Raw genomic sequence first — 11,392 nt, forward strand, 5'->3', positions numbered from 1 at the left:
CACTGTTCCCCAAATTTCAAGGTCTGACCTGCATTTGCTTTATTTATCGCCTCACACAGTACAGACCCCACCGGTGCCTTGACTTCCTGAAACCGCAGTGGCTCTGCTCAGACTTCAACTGTGAGCACTTTTAACAGAAACGGGGCGGCCGAGGGCAAGTTCTGGTGTTGGGTTTCTCCCAAGAGTCCTCGCGGGCCCCTGTATCATTTTGGCTTTCTGTGGAGCAGGTTATACATCAGCTCTCTGAACAGGTTCCTGTCCCCTTCCCACAGCCTGAGCAGAATCACACAAACCAAACTTGGGTAAGCATAAGGATAGAACACTAAAATTTCACAAAACCCTAAATGACAAGCTTTATGAATAGCGTGTAATTAAATATAGCGCTATGAGCAGTCATTCGTGCCATCAACCAATATTAATGACACACTGTGAGAACGGAAAAGATAGGGGCTGCAAACAGCAGTGAGCGAGATGACTTTCCATGATAACTACCCCTGTCTGGAGCGAGGAAAAACGGTATTAAACAAGTGGGTTTTTTCAGTCTAACATACTTTTAAATGATACTAATTTATAAAAAAAAATTAAATTTTTTTATCTGTATATGTATACCTGAGTATGAGCACATTGCACATGTGTGTGCCTGAGTGCATGTACATGAACATGTGTGTTCAAATATCTTCTGAGGAGAGAAGTGGGTGCTGGGAATCGAACACACATCCTCCAGAAGAGCAGTATGTGCTCTTGAACTGCTGAGCACATCTCTCCAGCCCCACATTAATGCTATTTAACACGGTAATTTAATACAGCCATATGGCGGTTTCAATGAGACAGGTCCCTAGTGGGCATGTAGTTGAGGCTCTAGTGCCCAGCAGGTGGCGCTGTTCAGGGACGGCCAGGAACCTTTAAGACAAGGAACTTGCCCGCAGTAATGGTCACTGGTGGCAAGCTTTGAGGGTATAAAGCGTTGCCCCAGGTCCTGTTCTTCCACCTCCCAACTCTGCATTTATTAGGGAAGCATTTTTGGTTTTTAGGATCTTGTGTAGATTAGGCTGACTTCGAACCTGTGGTGACCTTCTGCTTCCGGTGCTAGAATTACAAGTATAAACCATGACAGTCAGCCCCAGTATTTGTTGAATAACAGGATAAATGAATACGAAATTCTTAGCTGGGGCATGGTAGTGCCAGCCTAGAGGCAGGTGGGTCTCTTGAGTTCAAGGACAGCCTGGTTAACGAAGAGAGTTCCAGGACAGCAGGGCGGGTTACGTGGAGAAACCCTGGGGCCTGGGGTTTGGGTGAGAAAGTCTGGGTCTGATTGTAGCTGATGGACAGGGGAAAGGCCTTTGTAAAGGCCAGATTTCAGGCACTTAAAATAGTACTGTGCTCTCCCAACAACTCAAAAACCAAACCGTCATTAGTGTATCCACCCAGGGCTCCCCTCCCTACACCCACGTAATATTCCCTTGTTCCAAGGGTACCATCATTCTTGCGGCCACTTGTTTCTGACCTCTTCCTCTGTCAACCGCCTTGCTCAGCAAGATTCTGAAGGCCCGTCAACTTCCCTTTAATATCTTTGATCAATGGCCTCCTTCCTTCCCACTCCCTCTGTCACAGACTTGGTTCAAGCAATCAACGTCGAGATTAGAGCAACAAACCAGTCTCGCCTGATTCCAGGTTTGCCCTGTCTAATCCAGGGCTGCTTAGATTAAAGCCTCCCTAGAAACTTTGGCTTGATGAAATAAAGCTGTCTGAGTGACAACTGAAATAGAAAGCCCAGGAAAACAAAGTCCTGCCTGGCCAACCCTGGGAGCAGCCGCATCTCCCGGCAGCACGAACTCAGCCAGCTGTCCTCCTGCCGGAGAGCGTGTCGTCCATCCATCAGGCAGGTCAGGGCCCATCATTTAGATCATCGCCACATCTGATGCTAGCTCATCCGCACGTCTACCCAGCTCCGGCCCTTTTACCTCCTCGCAGCTCCAGAGCAGCCCAGCGAATGCACCTCTTCCTCCCGAGAATTCTCCTGACACCAACGGATGACTGTGGCTGTCAACCGACAAACTCCAACCGACACTCGCACACTCTCACCCCTGAGCCCAACCTACACGCGTCAGATAGACACGGTGCAGAGGTCCTCACTAGGCTGTTTACATCAGACCTGTCGCCAGTCTTCCCGGCACTTTTAGTCTAGTTAGCTCTGTGACCCCAAACAAGCACCAACTTGGGGGCGGGGGGGGGACCACTTCAGACATGTAGATCTCAAGGGTGAGCAGGTAAGATGGCTCAGCCGGAAGACGCAAGCTTGACAACCTGAGTCCAAGACCTGTAACCCACAGAAAGGTAACGCGAGAGCTGACTCCACCAAGTTCTCTGAACCTCCAGTGCGCACATACACACACAACAACAAGGACAACTGAAAGTAATGGTAAGCAAAATGAAGCAACAGTGAAGAGAAATCCTTAAAGACTTGACATGAGCATCATGGATGCCACTTTCTCAGAAGCTGACTGGCCCTCAGGCATTAAGCTTTATCCAGAGACTAAAGAGCAGGCCTGGTCTTGAGTAGAGGGCCTGAGGCTAAAAAGAAGGGCAATATAATCACGTAATCCACCAAGAAGCTGAACTGCACCTGAAAATGCTGGTAACAGAGCTACAAAAGGTTAAGTTATTTGGAGTAAACTTTCCGAATCCGTCATAGTCAACTGTACTTTGCCTTCATGAAGATGCCGTTTTAAAACTGCATTATCTGTTTTGTTTTCAATGTCTGGTTCTCCCTTTTGCTCCTGAGATCCAGAGATGGCAGGTGGGCTCAGGCCCCTGAACAGAGGATGAAATGAAATGGTGAGGCACCCCGAAGTGAACACACAGGAGGCACCAGTCATAAGACCCTGTTAAAAGCAGTCAACAGGTTTTGTAGGTTAAACAAGGTCTTTGAGGGCTGCGTTATAACCTAACCACAACACTAGTAATGAAATAATACCTTTTGTTCCAAGTAACCAACTTAGAATCACAAGGTGTAGAGCCTCCTTCAGCTGCCTTGTTCCTTGCCTACACGTGAGTCTGTGCACCCACAGGCTAGAAGGCGGCATCAGATGTCCTGGGACTGCAGTTACAGATGGTTGTGAGCTGCCATGCGGTTGCTGGGAACTGAACCTCGGTTTCCTGGAAGAGTAGCCAGTGCTCTTAACCACTGAGCCATCTCTCCTCCGCGCTGTCTGACATTTTGGCCCACAGACCTTGATCTGAATACTAGTGACTAAAAATGAAGCTTCATGGCCTATACAAGAGAGATCTTTGTAGCCTCTTTGGGAGTCAGTTTAAAAACAAACAAAACCCACGAGAAACAGAAATCACAAAAAAAAGTAACAAGGAGATTGGCTGCTCAGTCGTTCTTCCAGATTCCCAGCACGTATATGACAACCCACAACCACTGTAACTCAGCCCCAGAGGAGTGCTGATCCCCTCTTCTGACCTTGGGGGAAATCGGGCCATGCACAGGGAACAAACACATTCTTAAACGAGGCAAAACAGTCATCCACATATAGTAAAAAATAAATCTAATAAAAATTTAAAAGAAATTGCTGATATATAGATTCACTCTATAATTTACATACATATGTAAGCATATATTTTAAAAAGTTTAAAAAAAATTTTAAAAGTTTCCCTTATACATTTCCCCATTTTAATGCATGGCATATGTTCAATGTGTTACAAACTCCACTAGGGTTAACAGCTGTGTGGCACCTAACGGACTGGAATGGGGGCTCGATGTACCGACGGGGCTTCACATTACAGTCTGAGCTCCTCTGGCAAACAGGAGGAAGGCGAGCACTACCTACTGCTGACAAACAGCCGGTCATAACCACTCTCGCAATCCCAGCACACAGGAGGCTAAGGCAGGAGCATCACCTTGAATCCCAGGCCATCCCGGGCCGCACACTGCAAATTCTACGCTAGCCTGCACTACAGTCTGAGACACTTTTTCAAAATTTTAGTTTTAATCTGGTTAAAACAGCTATAGTGCCTAACAATAGCTACAAAACAATTGTAAATATCAAATACAGTCGATAAATTCTAATGTTCTTATGATGGCTACGTACCGTTCCCTACCTTCCTATTTTCTTCCCTGGCATTCAAAGTTTAAATGACTATCTCATACCAGAAACTCCATCACTGCAGGTATTTGGGAATTCTCACCACATTTTTAGAGTCTATTGAGGTTATGGAAATGAAACCTCATTATCCCAAATCATACATTGTTCTATTTGCATATCTAAAATAATTTCAAAAATTTCTATTTAAGGAAAAAAGCAGTATGAGAAGCTACCTGCAGAATCTGCATGCACGGCCTAGTGTGTAAGTAGTGCAAGGGTGCATGTGTCCGCTCCTCCCTGCCTGGTGACCTGGAAGGAGCCAGCAGCGTCTCTGCCGTCAGAGTGCTGCGTCGGGATTCGCTTTGCACCCGAACTTAACGACCACAGAGCTTTGGAGCACAAAGAACAGTCAGTGGCACACCTCACTTTAAGCTACAGTGACCTGTCATTGAGGAGTCATTAAGCAATCTCTGTAAGGCCTAAGCAGGAAGCCTAATAACATTCAAGTATGTAAGATTATTGTCTGTACTTTATGGACTCAAGTTTGATTTGGGGCAAGGATATGGAATATATAAGCTCTACTTTAAGTTACAAATCTAGTTACAATAATTCTTATCCTTTTCCCTGAAGATAAATCACATCATTTATTAATTAAGGTTTAGAAAGCAATATGGAAGATACTCAAACGCTGTAAGTCTGTGTGTAAAAGAGAAAGAGAAACACAGATACGCAATTTGAAGGCTGGCTTAGAGTACACTGAAGATCAGAAAAGTCACAGCATATAATTAATATTTATCTTGCGGAATTTTCATAAATTATCATTTTTAAACAAGTGAATATAAAATAAATATACTTCTTTCTATATTAGGAATCTTTTTTTATAAATCAAACTGTAAACTTATGTTAAAGAGCCCATTTTTAAAGCATACAAAGTAAACTGGTGGCCCTGTTTAGATGCATATAACTTTCACTCTGCTCCTTCATTGACACGACAACTGTTTATCCTTGAAGCTGTGCAGGGGAGACATGTTTACAAGCATTGTAGGAGGAAACGGGAGCACAGACCCAGCCCCAGAAAGTCAGCGTACCCTGGCATTCCACACTGGCGCGTACGCATGGAGGCCACAGCGCAGCCAGCTAGGATGCTGCCCGGCTTTCCCGGTCTCTGCCGTCCCCTGCTCCCTGGCACTGTCGGTTTGCACTGAAGTAGAAGGAAATTTAAAGAAATATATCCACTGAGTGAACAACTTCAGAGGTTGTTTTCTCCAGCTAGTCTAATTTAAAGTTCAGAAGACTGACCTCCAAAATTTTTTTAAAGGCCAAACTCATGCACCAGCTTCTAAAACTCACCCACTCCACCTGTCAATACCAAAATCATCCAAAGAGAAAGTTCTTCCCAGTACCCTGCGATTGTGAGCAGACACCAGCGCTGTCCTCAGAAGAGGAAGGCTTTCCAGCTCCGCACCCCACCCCCAAGCATTCAAGTAGTGCAGATCCCCACTGACAAAGGGCACCTCCCACAAGAGGATCAGGAGTCAGAGGCCAGGGTCGATCTCCCCTAGGAGTCTGCTCATTCTCCTATCCCCTCCTCCTTTCCTTTGATCGATAACTCCCCTTCTTCAAGAAACAACAGATGAAAAGATATCCATGAACATTGAACACTTTATTCCTTGGAAGATCCTCAGCTGCAGAAGGTTAAGTGCCAGAACTGCCCCCATGGCTAGAAACAAAGAGACACAGCACTTCTGGCTGTTTCCACCATTAACGTGAGATCTGGTCTTCACCATCAGAAGGAGGAAGCATCCCCAATATGGGATGATCTAGTATGTCACAAGTTTCTAAGAAATTATAGCTGATCGTAGAGACGTAGCTAAAAATAAAGGAATCGGATCTTCAGGAATAGCTAGATGTGAAGCCATACACCGACATCCAGCACAGCATCTATTTGTGAACGGCCAACATCTTGGAAGAAGTTCAGTGTGTGATGGATTTCTAAGACGAGCCCAGTTTTGAATGAACTGCTCTTAGCATAGGAACAACGGCTACTTTTAGACGCAATTACCGGCTATCTTTCAATATCACACGACTAAAGTCCACCAGTTTCAGGATGGCTTTTATTTATAGCTTTCTAATATTGTCCTGATTTTCCTAAGAAGGTAACTGTGGCATAGTACTCAAATAAAATTCTAATTCAAAATGAAAGAAAATATCATCAAAATGGCTAGCTAGTAAAATAAGACAGTCTAATAGTTTAGTTCTGAATCAAGGCATATACATTGAACCTATGCAATATTTTGAACTACAAAAAATTCCAAGCATCCAAGAACATCCTCATTCACTGAAATTAAAATATTTCTGACATTAAAGTCTATTCTCAGATCAGTTAGGCTTAATGTACAGTAAACTAAAATGTGTCGAATAAATGAAAAAACTAAAAAGCTGTTTTTATGACAAGTACGATGGCATCTACCTTTAGTCCTGGTACTCGGGAGGCTGAGGCAGGAAGACCTCCATGAGCTCCAGTCTACCCAGAGGAACAGAGCTAGACTCTGTCTCAAAAAAAAAAAAGCAAAAGTAAACAAACAAAATGTCTTGCCTCTATTTACAGCACCAGTACTATATCTAAAGAGAAAATATTTCTTTCCATGGCAACAGTTCACTTAAATTCAGAAATGAAAATAATTGCTAGGAAAGCACTTGCTGGCCTCATTTTATAAAGCCTTCATTTTTTTTTTCTTTTAGGACATGTAACGAACTATGGCTTGATCTTCAAACAAAAAACTTAGTCAAAACTAAACGAATCCAGAGGACCCACACTTACGGAGGTCCTCAGCTCCTGCGCCTCACTTCTCCTTTTCTTGATGCTGCACTCAAAAGAGGCTGCACCTATAAATATACCTTGACATTTTCCGGAAAGCATCTTCTACAGAATCTTAAAAAAAATCACTAAAGTAATGGCATGATCTTAAAAAAAATACCACTTGGTAAAAATAACTGGCCAGGCCCACTGTACGTTTCTTTACCTAGGAATCTGTTACTATTAATAAACTAATAAAATTGTTACCAGATCTTGAGTTTATTCTCTTTCAAGACTTCATTCCTTAAAATTAACTAAAAACGTTTATACACGAACAGAAGCAAAGCCCTTTTAGCATATAGTTTTTAACTTAAAGCATGTCACTCCCCTTGGGAGAAGGCAATCTTCCCTCTGCAATGCCGATCTCCAGCACCGCACTTGTGAGGAGTACTACTGACTTCACTGTGAATGGCCACCAGCTCTGGAGACCGGAACTGGTTCTCACTGCTTAGTCAGCGTCTTTCCCCTCAAGCTCTCTTCAAAGCCTTTTACCCAAACACAAGTATTTGTAAGACACAGAATCTCTTGGCCATTTTTAAATAAACCAAACAGGAATTACAAAGGATGCTCCAACACAGCTTGCACAGGGTGTCCCAGGTTTACTGTTTACTTTGTCAGTGCCTCAGCTTTCTATTAGTTTTGCTACTTAGTAACCGCTCAGGCCAAAATATACCCAGGAAGAACTCATCTCAAAACCATAACTCATCTCAGAACCATAACAGAACCCAGACACTTTCTGGTGCATGAGAGTGTGCGTTCTTAGATAATCAAGAACCAAAACCTGTAAGTACTACACAGCTAATGTCAGAAAGTGCTACAATGTTCTACCTCTGAAACCTTCAGAAACACCAAGCAAAAGAATGTGGCCCAAAGCAATCTAATTTGCAATCCAAGAATCCAAGAATACCCAGGCAAATGAGATAATGAAGAGGGCCACCACCGTCCCCCTCAAAATCTTATAATCATATAAAAGATACAATTAACACTGTATAATAAAGCAAACTTTAAGATAATCATTGTATCTAGACTCACAAGTATCCAACTTCAGGTTCATCTCAACATTTGAATTACCAAGGGAAGAAATCAAAATTCACTCACTTTATATAGTATCTTGCACCTTCAAAAGTATATGCTTCTTCCCAGCCAGTGGGTAAATCTAAAAAACACACATTTCAATTAGTATTACTTCAGTGGGGTTGTAAAATATGCTTAAGCGCATCTTACCCAGCTTCATGATTACCTACGCTCATTTAAGGAGGTGTCTACCCAAAATCTAGACTGGTCAAATCAATAGTCAACATAACAGTATTTGGAAGAACATGACAATTCAAAGTTAAAGCCATCAGCAAAGTCCCAGCAATATTAGAAGTGACCTGACATGATATTCCCTTTAATGATCAGGGTTGAAAAAGGACCCTAACATCAAAGTCTTCTAAACCCAGGTGAAATACCCATCACTGATTGGCAAAAACCCCAACCAGGAGCACTTTGCTTTTTTAAGGTATTTTTTGTCTATTTAAAAATGTGTATTCCAGTGACATAACCAAATCCATCTAGGCTTTCATCTGGTATGAAATAACTCAAGCACTTATTCGCAAGAGCTGAACACTTACACACCGTGTATCAATACACTCGACCTTAAAAGATGTGAAGTTTCAAGTCATAATTAGGCAATGATTCAGGTGAGCGACTGTATCTTAATGTGCCTCATGGTACTCAAGATGACAAGCGGTTTGGAGTTCATCGTAACCCATCTCCAAAACGAAAAGTCATCGACGTGTGCACAAAACCAAGCAAAGGAAAGCAAACTCAAACAAATATATAGATAAACGCATAAACTACTTCTGGCACGTGACTGGTATTCAATCTGTGAGGGTAATTCGAAGACACTGGTGTCACAAATGACCAAAATAAGCATGAACTAATGCCACAAAACGAGTGGGTTAAGTTACTTTAAATCCCATATTGTCCTCCATGAAATAAACGTGTCCATAGCCAGAAAAGCAATGAGGCCATCCATCTAAGCTGCAATACGTGTATAAAACAGGCTGAAGCTAAAGACTGCATAGGGAACTAGAAAACATGACGGTTTATTAGTCAGAAATGCCCTAAAAATGTAACCTCATCACGCTTGCTACAGCAGCCTTCCCTTTCCTCCTCCACGTCTTTGCAAATTTGGACCTTTATTAGTCACTTCACCGAACTCCAGCGTTTGACAGAAAAGGCAGGTTTGTTCACTCTTCTGGCAACTTTAATAGGAGATTCTCAGAACCTCAGAGTTGGAGAGAAAAGTACTAATAGGGCGGCTGGAACCGGCCTCACCTTCGACCTAAACTGTTCTCAAGCCTTTCCAACAGCCCGGAGTAGAGGCGGGCCAGCACGGGAACACTCTTACGTTTCAGGCAAACAAGTTGGGCGAATGTAAACAAAGAATGACAAAAGAAAGCCAGACCAGCACTAAAACACCACGAGCCCTCCTCCAGCTCAACTCACGCTTGGCATTCAAGAAAGCTATCAAAGCAACCCGTGATGCGTTTCCCCGCGGAACTGGGGCCCGAATGCCCCCACGCGGGACCGCCTTGGCTCGCCCACCGCCTGCTGGTGGTACGGGGAGCCTGGCTGCCGCTGCCGGGGACTTTGGAGCCCCAATCACTGCCTGCAGCGCCCGCTCCAGCGTCCTGACTCCGGCTGCTGTTCCTTGGGTGGCAAGGAGAAGACGCACCGGCGCTTGGGTCATGGGAGTTGGGGGTCGGGGGAGGACAGCAGCACCCCTAACTCCTCCATCAGTTACCTACCCACAAGTCCCACCTAGAGAAGTAGGAGGTGGAGGAGGAGGAAGCCGCTTAGGAGAGGGCAGCTCTCAGGGGAGCGGGGCGAGGATGCAGGACCACCTCACCGCTGGGGTGCTGGGGTACCGGGAGCAACGAGGGGGAGCGGGTGAGGACTCCCTCAAGGGTTCCGGGGGCTGAGACGGGGGCGATTCGGGCGAGAGGGGCGTCGACCGCCCTCGGGGGGCGTCGAGGCAGGGATGGGGACCGGGGCGCATGAAGAGGGCGCCGTTTCCAAGTGCTGATGAAAAGGCGGAGAAGAAAGGCGCCCCGGGACTCACTCGCGCGGAGCCCGAAGCACCTCCAACCCCCGCCAGGTGGCCCCGAGCCGCAGCCCCGGCTCGCCCTACCTGTGCTCTGCCGCCGGTGCCCAGTGACCACGGCCTCGCCGGTGACCGGGTGCAGCCAGGTGGTGCTCTTGGCCTCCTCGCTGCAGGGGAGAGAAGGGACAGGCGCTGAGCGGCGTGAGGGGCGACCCACGGGGTCCCCGGGCCCGCTCGCTCCCGCCGCCCCGCAGCCGCCCCGCGCCACCTCCCCCACCCGCCCGCTCACTTGATGAAGAAGACCCGGCCGCCCCTGGTGATCCCGTACGTCCAGGAGCGCGGCAGCGAGCAGATCCACTCCAGGTTCAGGTCGGCCGCCATGTCTGCTCCCCGGCCGCCGCCGCCGCCTTGTGCTGCCGCCGCCGCCGCGGAAGGAGGGCGCGAGCGAGCGAGGGAGGGAGCGAGCGAGCCAGCGAACGGAGCGCAGGGCGCGCGGCTCGGCCCGAGCGCGCCCCCGCAGCCGCCCTACCCCCTCGGGCGGCGCCCTCCCCGCCGCCCCGGCTGAGTCCGGCCCGCGTCGCCGCCCCTCGGCATCCTCCGCGGCCGCCCGCCCGCCGGCCGGCCCGCGCTGCGCTCGCACACTAGCTCGCTCACTCGCTCGCTCGGAGGCTGGGCGAAGCCGCGCCGCGCCCCCGCCAGAGCCCTCCCCCGCGCCCCGCCCGCCCGCCCGCCAGCCAGCGCCAAGGTTCCGGGGTCGGGTCCCGCCGGCGCCCCGAGGGCTCGGCTCCGAACCCGAGCTGTTGTTTTGTCACAGCTCCTGCCCAAGCCGGGGCTTCTCAGAGAGGCGCCGGGGTCTAAAATGGAAATCTGCTTGCAGGAAAGGTTTTTCTGGTGTGTGGCGTGCCATATATCCAAGGGTCCACGAGTGGACGCTGACCTTCGAAATGGGACTGACTCAGACTTGAGTTTTGGTTGGTTTTTTTTTTCCCCATTTCTTCCTAGGCTTCTGAGTCATATAATAATTTAGAAAAACTTGCCTTTTCCTCTTCCTTTCTTAAAAATAAGCACTTAATTATGGACGTGAATTTCTAGTCTCTCAATCTCTCATTTATTACAGTAGCAACTTACTTTAAGGAGTCCTTGGCATGGTGGACATTTAAATCCCAACATTCCCATTAGAACTACGATCGTCCCCATTTCACGGGGGTGGGGGTGGGGATGTAAAGGAACAAAGGTTATTGCGCCCGGGGTTATGGTAGAAAATGGCAAAGCCTGAATTCGAATTGCCTGTAGGCTTGCAAGAGCCCGTTCATAGGAATGTACATTGCTTCATAGTATTTTTTTTAATGCCTTGAG

At 46.9% G+C, this 11,392-nt stretch overlaps 1 protein-coding gene across 29 annotated transcripts in view; it reads right to left on the reverse strand.

The window, feature by feature from the left end:
* Positions 1–10,635, reverse strand: part of Plekha5 (pleckstrin homology domain containing A5) — a 164,253-nt gene extending 153,618 nt beyond the window's left edge. For 4 of the 29 annotated variants that reach the window (XM_087904000.1, XM_087904012.1, XM_087904010.1 and 1 more), the window contains exons 1-3: positions 10,326–10,631; positions 10,124–10,203; positions 8,044–8,101 (exon numbers count right to left, since the gene is read on the reverse strand). In XM_087904000.1, coding sequence (XP_087760126.1) covers positions 8,044–8,101; positions 10,124–10,203; positions 10,326–10,417 — 230 coding nt within the window. In that variant the 5' untranslated portion in view covers positions 10,418–10,631. Of the gene's footprint in view, positions 1–8,043; positions 8,102–10,123; positions 10,204–10,325 lie in introns of those variants that run through there. The other 25 variants (XM_087904013.1, XM_087904008.1, XM_087904011.1 and 22 more) reach the window with 14 other exon arrangements.
* Between the last annotated feature and the right edge of the window lie 757 nt (positions 10,636–11,392).

The sequence above is a fragment of the Myodes glareolus genome, chromosome 3 (assembly GCF_982192425.1).
Source record: "Myodes glareolus chromosome 3, mMyoGla1.1, whole genome shotgun sequence".
In the NCBI taxonomy this organism is placed as follows: Eukaryota; Metazoa; Chordata; class Mammalia; order Rodentia; family Cricetidae; genus Myodes; species Myodes glareolus.